Source organism: Sitophilus oryzae, unplaced genomic scaffold (assembly GCF_002938485.1).
Source record: "Sitophilus oryzae breed Bouriz unplaced genomic scaffold, Soryzae_2.0 scaffold_1518_pilon_pilon, whole genome shotgun sequence".
Taxonomy (NCBI): domain Eukaryota; kingdom Metazoa; phylum Arthropoda; class Insecta; order Coleoptera; family Curculionidae; genus Sitophilus; species Sitophilus oryzae.
Genome location: NW_022146190.1, coordinates 1741023 through 1757003, shown reverse-complemented (window position 1 = coordinate 1757003; position 15981 = coordinate 1741023). Strand labels below are relative to the sequence as shown.

Here is a 15981-nt window from a genome sequence, read left to right as displayed (position 1 = left end):
CTTTTTCTATCAAGGGCGCTTGATGCCGAAAGAACTGCTGGCTTGATCCATGTTTTTTTTTTCTGAAATATAGCCAAGTAATAAATAACAATCAGGAAAACTGATGAAAAGTACTCACCAAATAGAAATTATGTAAAGTAGTAACAACTTTCACTACTAATAAGTATGTAACGTCAAAGACACCTTGGGGTCAAACGGACCCCACACACAGTTTATCTTACTGTTGCAAGTCAACTAATTCAAATGTCAACGAACGCTGCGGGCGACATATGGATAACATGCTAACTTAAATTTACACCAGAGGGTAGCACATTTTGTCGCTTTATTTCAAATTTATTTACAGTAATATAAAGCCTGGGGTATATGCGACCCCACGGTGTCTTACGAAGGTTAATTAGATTTCTTAATGACACAAGATCGAAATTAACAGGCCGAAATAAGATTACAGCTGGGGGTTGGAACCTTTGGTGTTACAACAGGATAATAAACACACTCATTCACCATAATACACCAAAACAATGATTAAAACTAAAAAAACTCAAAATTTATCATTCAGTTTTTTTTTAGTTTTAATCATCTGCTGATGATGTTAACATGGTTAGCGAAACGCGCGTCCAATGTTAAATGTAAAGTGTGTTGGTGTATATGTTGTACTAAATTAGTGTTTTTATTTTGCTGACATCAAAATAAGTTTTACATAGAAAACTTATACAGGGTATTTTCTATTTAATAGACATTAAATAGAAAATATATTGCATTTATAGTACAGTTCAAAAAATACGTCAAAAGCTCATTATTAAACATACTAATTTTGTTTGTTATATTACAAAATGTCAATAATAAATAATGAATGTTTGTTGTAGTTATATTTGATACAATAAGAGTGGTAAATGATTATTACAGGGTCCGGCAATAATACGTCGGACATCTGTAGCTCCTAGAATAAAAATCTTGGAAATTTTGTTTAAGTATAAACCTTAAATGTGTACAAGGATGTATTTCAGGAAAACATTTTAACTTCTATAGGGTGGCTCAAAAAAGTGTGAGTGGATTGGGATGATTTTTTTTAAATTGAACACCCTGTATATTATTACATTTTTGGCTTCCTTTCAGATCACTTTACATAATCCTAAGACATGAATAAATATATTTCGATAGTTTCAGAAAAAGTTCAAAATTTGCATGGGATTTCTTAGGTTTCCATACCACCCGGTATAATGCCCTTAATTAAGTGGTAGTACGAAGGTTATCCTATATTTTATTGTTTAATACTTTGAGATTGAGATTGAGAACTTTCCTCTAATATTTACACATCCTGCAAATACAGCTAAATGATTAATATAAGGAAAGTAAACTTATTGTTAAAGACAGTAATAAATGATGGTGTTTCTCTTGATTTAGGTTAATCCTGGAAGCAAAGCGGCGCAGAGGGGAATAAGAGAGGGGGACCTAATTACAACGATAAACAGCAGGAGTACCAAAAATTTAACGAATAGCGAGGCACACAATTTACTGAAAAATTCCGGGAACACCCTAAAATTAGGATTAAACGAGTAAGTAAAACGTGATCTTCTGTTCTAAATAAATGAGCTGAAAATTAGTATAGTAGATATCATAAAATATTGATTGAGCGTTTCATTTTGTTAATACAACTAAAATTAAATTCCATGTTCCAGTAGAAAACTAAATCACAAAATGGCCCTACCTTATCAATTGGTTACTATAGTTAAACATCCTCAGCTACACAATTTATATACGAGTTATAATTATTCTAGTATAAAAATCACATTCTCCCTCTGGCAGACCACATGGACTTCTGCACTGTGTTTCTTTAGAAAAGTTTTGAAATCCGTTGGCACTTCAACTATAGGTTGGATGAAAATATTACATTATCTTTGACCACCAAACTGTATCCTCTGGCCACTAGATCTGATGTTAATTTAAGCAAACATGTTTTAGATATAAAATAGTCTGTTCGTATTCTCAATGTAAATTTTTCATCACATTCAAATCACATGGTATCTAGTAGTATTAGTAGTATTTTTCTTCTGATTAAAATCTTTTTGTGTTTTCTTTATTGGAAAGACTTGAATGAAAAGATAGTAAAACTAACTCAAGATAATTTTGAAGTTAACTATCTCCCGACACAGTGGATTCAAAGATAATTTGGGGAATTTATATATCAATCATCTTTATAGGATTTCTTGTAAGATGCGCGTTACGCTAGCCATGTTAGCATCATCATCATATGTTTAAATCTAAGCATGTAGTAAGTAGTATTAAAATTGAGTCATTTGTACACATGATCCTGTCCTTTCTAATAAAAATCTATGATAAATTTTAAGTTTTAATTAATAGGATACGTAATTATGTTAATAAATTGTCCTTTCATCCAAACTACCTATTGAACTAAACAATCCGTTAATATATTTATAGCGATTGCTCAATTCTAATGGCGCATTAGCAGAATAGAAGTGCATTATTTGAACATCTATAGAAATTCTACATATCGATTATCCCACATTAGAACATTGTTTTCCGAGATGTACATTATCGAAGAGTAATTGTACAGCAAGGGAAAAATAACAATAAATAATGGGTAATGGGTATTATATAACCGAATCCAAATCGAACAGCATTAACCAGATAAAATGTGCTATAAATTTTCAGTGACAGTGGTGGAACAACTTGGTCTTATCTATGTAAATAAAAATTATAGCTGTACAGATTTGGCTTATTTACAATATCTTGCATGACCCACTTAAAGTATCAAGGAAAACAAAATTGAATAATTCTTTTAAAGAAAACAAAAATTAGAAGTTCTTTTTCTCTGCGCTTGCATGAAAATAAGTGTTTTGGTAAATTGTGGTGAATTAGTGTTTTAAAGCAAATAAAGTTCGTATAAATTAATGTCGTAAAATGGCTTAGTTTCGGAGATATACCGGGTGCGTCTCGAAAGTGGCTCACCTCTATAACTTTTTTATTTTTTTTTCAGATAGAAAAACGAGATTTAGTATGTTAGTAAGGTGCCCGATGGCGTAGAGGTACAGCTCTCGTTTACCAATTTAAAGGATGTGGGTTCGAATCCTACAGTCTGCAGTTCAGCAGCCGACTCTTTTTAATAAAATAAAAATAGTTTGGGTACCTAGGTCGACTAAGCCTTAAATGAGTACTTGGGATTCACAATCCTGAGGTAATAATAGGCTGTTAAGCGTAGTGCTAGCCAAAACCTTCCTTGTATACCGAACGGCTCTAGCATGGCAAGGTGCACCTTGCTACTCCCAAGGCGTTAAACGCTATATACGGGAACTATTATTATTATAGTATATCAGTATATAACATAAATTAGGATTGATTGGCGTATTCAATTGTTTTTGGTCACTAGCTGTTTCACCGGAAATGACTACAACTTTTCATTTTTAAATAGCACCCTTGATATATTTTTAATCTATTCGATAGAAAATGACACTCTGAATAGAATGACATATCATATGTCAAATTTTGACATTTTCGAATATGGATAAATTGAAATTGTAACATGCGGTTCCTTATATGACAATTTGACTCGAAATACCAAGTCTGTGATACCAAATTATTCTTAAAAAAAATGCTTTCTCCAAATATGCTAATGAGCCACCTTTGTTCCATTTGAAAAAACTGAGATATGATTTAAAAAACGATTTGGGCATCTTTTAACCTGCCAGGACAAGACACGAAAAACACTAGATGATCAAATCTATTTTTCAAAGGCTCCTTGATTAAAAATTAGTGTTTTTAACACAGCCATGGAACTCTAAATTGGAATTTAAAATTCGATTTTTTTGTAAGCCAAAATGTCAAAAGTTCACATATGATATGTCATTCTATTCAGAGTGTCATTTTCTATCCAATTAAATAGAAATATACCGAGGGTGCCATTTAAAAATCAAAAGTTGTAGTCATTTCCGGTAAAACAGGAAGTGACCAAAAACAATTGTATACGTCAGTCGGTCCTAATTTATGTCATATACTAACATACCTAAGCTCGTTTTTTTTATCTGAAAAAAATAAAACAGTTATAGGGGTGAGCCACTTTTGAGACCCACCCAGTGTAGAAATTTCAATTTTATTTAGGATTTTTCCAAATAATTTTCTGAAATGACGTCGACATTTGGATGAAAATTGGTATGCTTGGATATTTTTTTTACATGAGAAATTGGATTTTGATGTTAGTAAGACGTAAGACTCCCACTTGGAAGGATTGCTACATGTTGTTTAACTATTTTGAAGAGTAATAACTTTTCTCCGGAACCTGTATTACTAAAATTACTTAAAACATTATTTATTTAAAGATTTTCTATGTATATTTGATATCAATTAAAGTTTTAGTTATGTAATTGAGGGCGCGATTTTTAAATGCATTGTTGCCAACCATGGAAATATTCGACGCCCGGTCGAGTAATTGGAATTTGCATTTCCCGCTAGGGATTCAGGTGGTAGCTCTGCTGTGAAAAATGCCAAGTTGCCACATTTACTTATCTATTTTGTGACACTGTCATTCGTTTTGACACTTTAGTTTTGTATTACGAGTTTTTGGTTTAAATAAATAGTGTTGTGATACTTTAAGCTTTAAAATCTTTAGTAGCAGACCTTACAGTCGAACATTGTTCTTTTTAGAACCTCTTTTAGTGCGTAATGTACAAGATAGCTTAATAGCCGTAAAAAACTTATCGCAATTTTATTAGAATATTTTGTACGGGACAGCGGTAGTAAATAGCCCTTTATGTTCCTTAATTGAGGTGAAGAAGGTGAGTTTTGTTTATATATTTATAATTGAAGGGGTCAGAAGCAAAAGGAAAGCAAAATATAAAAAATAGAGTAAAAACGGTTTAAAGTTTTTTCATTTTTGTAAAATATAGGTGAAAAATTTGCAAAACCTTTTTTCGAGATCCAAATGCTTTTAAGTTAACATCTTATTACCTTTCGATAGAATATTGAAAAAATGCACTTGAACCCTTTTGCCTACAATAAAAATACATCAAAATAGCACTTAAATCATGTTTATTGGTAGAAAAAAGTACAAAATGATAACAAAAATTCAAAAAATGTAGTACAAAAATACGAAAAGGATGTTCTTGTTTCTAATTATTACAGTCTGAGTCGAAAATTGCCCTATCTGGTTCACTAAGAGCTATGTCATCGTTGCTTTCTTCAATTTGTCTGCTCGAATTGGCGCGCGATTATTTTTTGGTATTTTTTCCTTCATGTTGTAATTCATTATAAAACTTATGGTGGATAGGAGGTATAGTCTGTCCAACGAGAAGATCCTTGACAGTGATAGATGTGTCTGTCATTTTAATTTCAAAGTAGTTTATTTTATTTTACAAAGAAATAAGTTGGTACAACTGGAACGCATAGCAGGATATATTTAAAATTTGATTGACAAGATGACAAGTGATTACTTCAAAATATTGCGAAAAAAAACTGTATAAAACTGGAAAAATGTAATTGAGTTATTTTATTTAATAAAAACGGTATGTGTTAATACAAAACAAACAAGAACAAGACACTACATACCAAAAAAATATAAAAAAGAACTATTATTTACTTTCAAGCTTTATGAAACTACCCGCATTTATGATTATATTTATCAATATAACTTATGTACAAATACAAATTTGTAATATTCCACAGGTATAAATAAAACAACATAGGTAAATACAACAACTATTTTATTAATAATAACACCTACCAAATTTTATACCTTAAAGGTGGATTAATTACCTTTAATCTTAATTTTTTTAAACCAGTACCTTTTGACATTATTTTTCTGCACCAGTACTAAAATCCATTATTTACCTATCGTGTGATGTCGATATTTTACAGCTACTCCAGTTTTTAGTATGTGTTTAGTTTGATCCTTATATACGAAATGCACTTATCTACGACGAAATGGTATACAAACTTTATCGATGGCAACTTCATTGGTGTATAAGACTTTCTGCCTGGGCAGCGTGTATTAACCATAAACTGTGCTCTGGGCCTACAGTTAATTTTCACTCGATTTTTCCTCCACTTGACTTCAAAAGACACAAAACACACGTAATAATACGAATCAAAATGCATCATCTTTCAAAATGCAGGGTATTTAACAAAAGTTGACACAAAATTATAACCAATAATTTGGCAAGACTTTGACAAGCGTCAAAAATGACAAAAATCTAAAGGCGAGTTCATACGCATCGGCGTCCGTTTGTCGTTCATCGTTCCGTCAAACCAATAAAATTGAAATACGATCTGTCATTTTTTAAATAAACCAATAAAACTGGTTAAAAACAACAAGACACGACGCAGGACGGATTTATATTTAAACCCATCCATAGATAACTTAAAAATTATTAGAAACTTTTTTTAGTAAAATAAATAGATTGGTATGGGACGTCATCTGCTTTTCTTCTGTCATCGTCTGTCGAAATCTTACCTGAGAAAAAAAACAGAGTATACATAGGGTAAAAGTTGTTGTAAATTTTCCCACTTTACATTCGTTATTTTTAAACCCGTGGGATATAATGTTTTGTCTAAATTGGTAATTTTAATAGATGGTCTTCCTTGTGGCAGCTTAGAACATTTTTGTGTCTTCAAAAATGGAAAAAGGCAACTTCTTGTAGTTTTAAATGAAAAAGAGTAAAATTCATCATTTTTGTAACAAAACCATACAACTTCACGCCATTTAATAGCGTTTCTCTCTTCATCCTTTTTTGGATCCAATATTATACTGTTTAGATAATCAAAACTTACGTAACCTAACCTAACTGTTCATGTTGACTATGCAGAAGTTTTTTGATGTTTTTCGAATGATATCTGACCAATGCTCAGGAATAAATAATACACTTACGGATTGTTTTTTTTGCTTCTCAATTTGACCAAACCATCTGTCACACTCCGTGTATGAATGACCTGCCTCAAAAAATGTATGATCTATTATTTTCACATGACTACACTGTACTAAAAACATAAAAAGCTTTGCTATATTCTTATTCTTGTCCAGCGTACGAATCACTGTAGCAAATAAGATGCTCGACACTTTCAGGGTGAGATTCAGTCACTGCTGATCATAACAAACGAAATGTTTAGCGGCAAACAGGTCTTAGGCGCACTTGGACCGCTTTGCCTCAAACAAATTCCAGCTTTTTCTTAACATACTTCTTCTACCGGTTGAGAGATGGCGCTAAAACCTCGAAAATCACTTGATTCCTTTTTCCACAAAAAATAGTCATTTCAAATAGGTAAATTTGTACTTAACACATTTTTTTCTAAAATGCCACTTGAACCCTTTTGCCGCTCACCCCTTCAATTAATTTATTTTTATTTCCTAAAATATTTTGATTAAACGAAAATATGTCAAAGTGGGCAAAGCTGTACCGGTCAAGCTTAACCACGTGACTAAAAGTTTATTTGATGTGAACTATAAAAAATGTCTTTAGTAAAAATCTCTTAAAAAGTGCAAGAATTGCAAGAGTCAGCAAGACCCCCTGCAAGACAAGATCAAGCGAGGCTTGGTGTTGGTCTTACAATCGCTCAACACTAATTACAGCTTTTAATCCTCTCTAATCTTTTGCTAAGTATTCTCTTAAAATGAAAATAACTGAATAAAATGTTTTTAAATGAATACAAATAATTATAAGAGCTGATTTAGAAATATGGAAAAAAAAACATCCACTTTAAATTAAAACAAAAATGCATGGGTTTTTATTTTTTTGGTATTTAATTAATAATAAACAATTTTGATATACCTGCCACTGGCTGCCATGTGGGAGTCGAAACATATATACCGGCAACTAATGAGGATTTCTGCTTGACATAACAGTCGTATTCACCGAAACTAAAGGGTGAGGCCAAAACGTAACCGCTAAACGTTGCAGTCATCCTTATAAAATCGTCGCGTTACTCGTTTGATTTATCAAACGGCAATTTAAGTAGAGATCGATGGACACAGATTAATGAATTGATTAGTTAAATGCGCATTTTAAAATAGTATTCGTTGATTAACGTTAAGTAGGTTTGTAAATGTAATTTAAAGTGGAACTTATGGGAATATTAAAATAAATTCCAGTTCTCTTCTTTTCATACAACGAGCAGTCTCATAGAGTGTGATATTCGTTATATATCACACTTATCGTAGTATCGTAGTATTTGTTCAATCGTATATATTTCCTTTCTAATTCAATATATCTTCTATAATGAGAACATGTATTAGTTTGTTACTGTTTGTATGCCCAAACGGTAACGATTGTATGATCGATAACGTTTGTATGATCGATATAAATAGAATACACAATTAAGCACAATTGTGCCATAGTTAACCGTTTTCAATCAACGGTTAAACGGATTTTAGCAAAAAATAGTGTTAACGAATAAAATTTCTTTCTAATCAATAACTTGTGAATGTTTGATATGTTTCTATAGGCCATTACGAGGAGGTTTTATTTTTTTTGGATGGGAGAGAGGGGTTAATCACCGCGACCTTAAATATCTATAATAACGACTAACTATAATAACGATGTATACAAACCATCATACTTTGAGGTCTATTATTCTTCTCCCATTGCAAAACCACCACCCAAAAGGTCAAAAAAAAACAACCTCAAAATTCATCAGGGGCAGAGGCATTGGAACTCCTACTAGGAGAGCATAATTTCTACAAAATAGTTCAGGGAATTACTTCATATCACCAAATTCCTGGAAAATCCAAAGCAAAGGTGTTTTATCAAAATCTAATTAAGTAATAATTACATCGACGCCCATTGACGCCAGAGTCTTCAGAAGGAGAAAGATAGCTGGCGCTTTCGTGTATTTTTTTATATTTTCATTATGGTGCGTACAGACCTTACGAGACGAGCGCGAGACGAGAACGAGACGAGTTCATGGAAAAATAAAAAAAGTTATGAGGTGAGCCACTTTTGAGACGCACCCGGTATAGACGCCGAACCACCACGGATTAAAATTTGGGTAACAGATTACCGTTAAGAATTCCTTTGACTTCCGATTTTAATTTACACTCAGATGCAAAAAAAAACGCAATGAGTTTTTCGGAAAAACTCTTAAAACACGTATATTTTATTTTGTTGTTTTACATATTTTAAGATTTTTTAAAAATATATACAGGGTGTTTCATAAAATATGACCATTGAGTAATCACTATTCTGCTTAAACTGCTTGACGTTTAAAGCTGATTTTTGGCAAACGGATTGACTGTGGGGTGTAGAGGTTCGATAAGGAGGGGTTTCTCGAATCTCAAATTCCAAGAGGGTGAAAACGCCCCCCAAATATTATTTAAATTTGGAAATTTTGTTTAAGTGTAAACGGTGCAAGCGAAATTTTGTTTAAGTGCAAGTTTAAGTGTATTTCAGGAAAATACTTTAACATCTACAGGGTGGCTCAAAAAGTATGAATGGATCGGGATGATTTTTTTTAAATGGAACACCTTGTATATTATTGAATTTTTGGCTACCTTTCAGATCACTTTACATAATCCTAAGATATGAGTTGATAAACTCATGAGAAAAAAATGAGACGAAAAAATGAGACGAAATAATATAAAGTAAAATTTTTAATTTACATTAATTATTATAAGTTATTAGTAAAATTTAATAAAAATTTTACTTTATATTTCGACAGTTTCGGAGATCCTAAAATCAAAACTATATTAGGTACCTATCTACTTTAGATAGTCTATACTTACTTAGCTATAAATATCGTAATCTTAAATCATACAGGGTGTTCAAAATTCTACGCCAAACTTTCTAAAATATAAAATAATTTTTCTATGTCTTTTTAAATGAAACACCCTGTATATTATTTTTTATTAAATGGATAATTAAAATAATATCATTTTTTTCAGAGTATTTCAAAATTTTTAACAGTTTCGCATATACTCGCGGTATATTTCATATGGCTCTTTCAACGGTAAAATACGAGAGAAATCATTGTGTGGCTTTGACAAAAATTTACTGTAAGAGGTAAGGGTGGGGGAAAAGTAAGGGTGGAGGAAAAGGCAAGGGTAAGACGAAAAACAGACGATGTCACAAAACTGACTTTCGCAGAGAAAACTTTAAATTAAAAATTTAATGTTACCAAATATCATGTTGACCCGTATGAAAGTTAGAATAAATCACACATAAAAATTATTACGTTATCATTTGGACATCGTTTGTTATATTCAATTACAATTTAGGATGTGTTTGGGATAAGATATCCACAACAGATTAAGTTGATTACTTACAAATTCCTATAAAATGGATATCGTTATTTTCCCCCTACCTTTTATATTATGTATGTACATATATTTTTAATTTATCACAATTAATAAATATGTATTAATTGGCTGTTCCCGCCTCTGGTTTGTGGCCATTTTGCCGCAAATAAACTCATTGCTTGACGGATAGGCACGAAGAGTTTTGATAGGCAATTTCGTTGTACGAAAGACCTTGATCCTTCAATCGGTCGCCGTACGACCCGTTAGCGGAAAGTACCGCGGACGACGAGAGATCGAATTCGCAGGGAATCGCTAGTACCGGGAAGAAAAAAATTAGAATTTATAGTACCGATCTGGAGTACAGGGTGTCCCATTTTGGTTGAAATCATACGGTATCTCCGTTATTTGTGAAGATAGAAGGGTGCAGTTTGCACAAACCTGTGCCACTTTTTTGTCAAACGAAAGATGCCGTTAACAAAATTTTCATAGCTCTCTTCGTTTCTGAGCTACAGGGTCTTTTCGAAAATTTTGCAATTTGGGACAGCCCCCGTATCTCCGTTATTGTAGATGATATGGAGAAGATGAAAACTGATTCTTGTAGAACTTTTTATGTAGAATACAGTGGCGTAGTCTGTTTTTCTACGAAAAAAATATTTTTGAAAATATGAACTAAAGTTAGGTTTTTTCAAATGGAACACCCTGTATATTTATAAGTCGTATGATCCGCTTTGCTATGAGCTTCTCAAATATATATATCACTTGATATTTATTTTCAATATTTACTGCAATATTTAAAATATATCATTTATTAATAGTAGGCCGTGATAAATAACAAAATCAAAATGGTATTTACTAACATAGACATACACATATTAAAATTTTATTTGGGATTAATATATTTTACTTTTGAATTGTTACCACTGAACCTCTGAATATATTTTTCTCTTTTTTATAACGGAATTTATTATAATGGGATGGGTTTGCAAATATCTAAAAGCTTGCATTATTAAAGCATTTTCCAGGTGTTCGACATTGTATTAGTTGCCACGATATATTTCATATTTCAAAAATCCCTAAAATCAGAAATCGAGAACGGACAAATCCAGGAATCAGAGAGGTCATCATATTAGTTCCAATTCATTGATTTGAGAAATACTAATTTAGCAAATTTCTAATATTTTCGTTGTAAGTTAAGTTGTGAAGGGAAGCCCCATCTTGCTGAAACTATATTTCAGGTAAATTAGCTAAAGAGATATTTAAAAGTTCCAATAAGATACCTTCCAAGATTTACATATAGCGGTAGAGATTTAAGTTTCCCTAATATACAAAGAATTAATTAGTGGCTCTCAAAATAAAACAAGAGACAGATAGCAATATTACTTTTAATAATTCTTTCGTTTCTTTTATTATCAATCGTGGCCTACTAATAAAAATGATCTTTTAATATATTTTTTTAAATATTGCATTAAATAATAAAAATAAATATAGAGTGTTATATATTTTTGAGAAGCTTATGGCAAGTCCGATCATTTAATTCATAAATATACAGAGTGTTCCATTTAAGAAAACATAACTTTAGTTCATATCTTTAAAAATATTCTTTTCGTAGAACAACAGACTACGTCGCTGTATTCTATATGTAAAAAGTTCTACAATAAACAGTTTTCACCTTCTCGATAGATTTAACAGTAACAGAGATACAAGAGGTGTCCCAAATTGCAAAATTTTCAAAAAGACCCTGTAGCTCAGAAACAAAGAGAGCTATGAAAATTTTGTTTACGGCATCTTCCGTTTGACAAAAAAGTGGCACAGGTTTGTGCAAACCGCACCCTTCTATCTATACTAATAACGGAGATACCATATGATTTCAACTAAAATGGGATACCCTGTACTGTAAAGCTTGTCGCTCACTTGTTTGAAACGAAACGAACAGAAGTAAATTTCAGTTCGAATGAGTGTATAAAATATAAAGAAATTCGACTTAAAGAGATAAAAATACACAGTCAGATTTAGTGGGGTGCCTTAAGCCCTAAAAATGAAAAATGAAAAATAAAAAATGAAAATCAACGAAAAAAAAAGGGTAAACATTTTAGTATTTTATGTATAAAACACCATACAGAAGGTTTTTCTCATTAGTACATTCACAGTAATTGAATTCCGAGGTAAAACTCTCCGGGCACTCCACTAATTATCGAAACCAAATTACTTAAAAACAATTTTTGAGTTACAGGGTATTTCGAGTTAGGTGGTTAATGTTAAGTTCAAGATATAGAAGTTTTAGTGTAGTTGAAAAGATTTCCCTATATACTTTATATATTAATTCCCTATATACATTTAAGAATTTGAATATAATCTGCTCATAACTTCTTATGCCGAAAAATGAAAATTGCAATATTCTAAAAAAATGCTAACAAGATGGCGAACATTTTCCATAAGAAATTTAAGGGCAAGACTTTGATTTAATCAAAACCAACTACGTTAAAAATTTCTGTATTATATTGTTAGCTTATAATAATAATAAACAAGTTTATTAAATACATTTATTAAACATCGGGTTCGTCAAAGATAAAAGTAGCTTTTTGCTGGCTAGGCCAAGGTTAGGCGCCATTCTAAATTCTAACAATCATCTGACATTCTGACATAGACATAGACATATGTCAGTACCTCAGGGTTGTACATAACATGACATTTTTTTACATAACATAAATATGTACATAACATGAAAACTTTATTCTACAGTTTCAACTCCTTATTTTTGTTTAAAAAGTCTTAAACTTATTGAACTGACGACCTAATAATTAAAAATGATTGTTTTTGCACGATCTTTTTTATTCTTTAACATAAAAATACCTACGTACTTCATATCTTGCATTACACCCACGCCGTTATGTAATAAAAATATAATTACTCAAGTGGGATCCTTTCCGTTTCAACCTACAGAGGAGAAACCGAACTAAATATAAGTTTAAAACGGAGGAAATAAAATTTATAGCCATTAGAAATGATTAACTTATCTATATTAAATTAATAGTGTAATTTCGAATACGCTTTGTTGATTAACAACTCATAATTCACTTCATTCGCTCATTCGTTCATACAGGGTTCGGCAATAGTGCGTCGGGCTTCTGTAGCTCCTAGAATTAAAAACTTAGGAATTTTGTTTAAGTGGAAACCTAAACTGTGTACTAGGATGTATTTCTGGAAAATATTTTAACTTCTATAGAGTAGATCAAAAAACTGTGAGTGGATTGAGAGGATGTTTTAAAATGGAACACCCTGTATATTATTGCATTTTAATCCCAAGATATGAGTAAATGTATTTTGATAGTTTCATAGATATTAATACATAAATAAACAAATTATATTGTTTAGCCTTTCTTAAACAAATTAGGTGAGGGTGTTTAAAAAAACAAAAAAATATATTTTATATTTTAGAGAGTTTGGCATAGAATTTTGAAAATCCTGTATGATTTAAGAATACGATATTTATAGCAAAGGAGGTATAGACAGGGACGGTCACAGGAATTATTATTATTTTATTTTAGGGGGTGGCAAATAATAAGTAATGTAGGTAAAAAATAACTTAACCGAAAATCTTAATATCTAACCAAATCTATAGATTTTATGGGGGACTTGGGCCCCATGGGCCCACCCTTTGTATGCGCCACTGGGTATAGACCATCTAAAGTTAATACCTAATATAGTTTTGATTTCAGAACAGGTTCCTGTATTTTTAATAATTATTTTAATAGAGGCTGAAAAATCATTTTTTCTAATTTATTTATTAATATCTCTGAAATTGTTGAAACACTTTTACTCATATCTTAGGATTATGCCCAATCTACTCACACATTTTTGAGCAACCCTATAGAAGTTGAAATATTTTCCTGAAATACATCCTCGTACATATTTTACAAAACTCTCAAGTTTTTTATTCTAGCAGCTGCCCACTTCCTATTATTCTTCTAAGATGCCCGACGCTCTATTGCCGGACCCTGTATAAAATTTATTTTACATTTTTATATTTATTATTTTTTAATTATTTACTTATTACGTTATTTATATTATAAATAGTTTAAATAACATAATAATTAAATAATAAATACAAAGTTATCTTGTGTTTATTTTAATATCATATGTTAAAGTACATATTGTCCTAAAAAACATTATCATTTGCAGAGATCTCGACGGTTCTCCAAAAAGAAGAAACTATAAGACAATACGCCAAGAGACTCATCAAGAAACCATAAAAAGTAAGTAGACTCAAAACATGTTTGTTTTTTGCTCGCAACAATTAACAAATTGCTTGCTATCTCTAATTTATTTATTAGTTTCTTTTAATACTTATTAAATCTCCTAATAATACTAATTATGTGTGTATGCTGTTACGTTCTAGGATCAAGCATAACTTATTCATTAAATGAAACTATCGAAACTGTAAACAAGAAATTTTCAAGCAACGAAATTGGGGCCTTTAATAATCAATCTGCCGGATTTTTGAACGGAAAAGGTAAGAATAATTAAAGTTAATTTCATTATATTGTCTATACGGTATACAGTGTGGCGCCTCTCATACGATGTTGAGGCTCCAAGGAGAACGACAGTTTGTATTGAAATGAAATTTTGTGAATATATGTAGGTTAGTTTAGAGCATTTTTTAAAATTACAGTGTGTCCTAGAAAAAAGTTACGATTCAAAGTTGTGATTTTGTAATGGAACACCCTATATATTAATTGATTTTCGAATTCTACGAGGAAAATAAAGTCGAGTTTCATTAGAGAAGTAAATAAATAAATAAATAAATAAATAAATAACGTCTTTATTTTTTACTCGGCGAAATTCAGCAGAGCTGTTAAGTTAACCGAGCATATAAAAAAAGTAAATAATATAATACATTCTTAAAAAATAACATCCAAAAAAAAAAGAATTAGTAAGAAAAATGAAAATTAACAATATACTTTAGATAAAGAAAAATCAACAACTTAATAAGTTAAAGCAAAAACAGTAAAAAATGAAAATTGTTCCGTAAAGGATACAAGAATTAATAAATCAAATTATTGTGTAATTCTATATCCGCTCAACATATAAGTTTTTAATTTTGTTTTGAAAGTGAACGTCTTTAAATCAAGGGAGTATAGATTCAAGTTGGAATTGTACATCTTGGTTGCCAGGTAGGAGAAAGAACGCTGATATAGCGCCGTGCGATGTTTGGGAATTTCCATATTATTACACTGCCTTATAGCATAGTTAGAGTATCGAAATTTAAGTTTATTAGTTAAATACTCAGGAAAACCATTCCGCAAAATTCTGTGTAAAAAACATGCAAAATGTAACTTTTGTCTGTCTTCAATATTTAGCCAATTCAACATATCTAGTTTATATGTAACATGGTCTCTCGATCTTAATCCGTATATTAAGCGAATACATGAATTCTGTACTTTCTGTAACTGTCTCTTAGATTTTTGATCGAGACAAGGCCCGTAAACAAAATTACAATAATTGGACTGTGATAATACAAGAGCCTCACATAATTGCTTTTTTAATTTATAGTTTAGAAAATCTTTGTTTTTGTATAGGTTTCTTAAGGAGATGAACGATGCCCTGACCACTTTACTCACTTGAGATCTAAACCTCAACTGCGAGTCAAATATAAGTCCTAAATATTTTGATTCCCTTTCTACGGAGATAATCGAATCAGACATTTTTATTTTCATGTTCTGGGCCGCCCAGTTATTATTTGGTCCGAA

The 15981-nt window shown here is 31.1% G+C and overlaps 1 protein-coding gene across 3 annotated transcripts in view; it reads left to right on the top strand.

Moving 5' to 3' along the window:
- Window positions 1-14773, top strand: part of LOC115878584 (PDZ and LIM domain protein 1-like) — a 118886-nt gene extending 104113 nt beyond the window's left edge. For all 3 annotated transcript variants that reach the window (XM_030895132.1, XM_030895131.1, XM_030895133.1), the window contains exons 3-5: window positions 1402-1553; window positions 14414-14487; window positions 14631-14773. In XM_030895132.1, the coding sequence (XP_030750992.1) occupies window positions 1402-1553; window positions 14414-14487; window positions 14631-14758 (354 nt within the window). In that variant the 3' untranslated portion in view covers window positions 14759-14773. The remainder of the gene's footprint in view (window positions 1-1401; window positions 1554-14413; window positions 14488-14630) is intronic.
- The last annotated feature ends 1208 nt before the right edge of the window (window positions 14774-15981 follow it).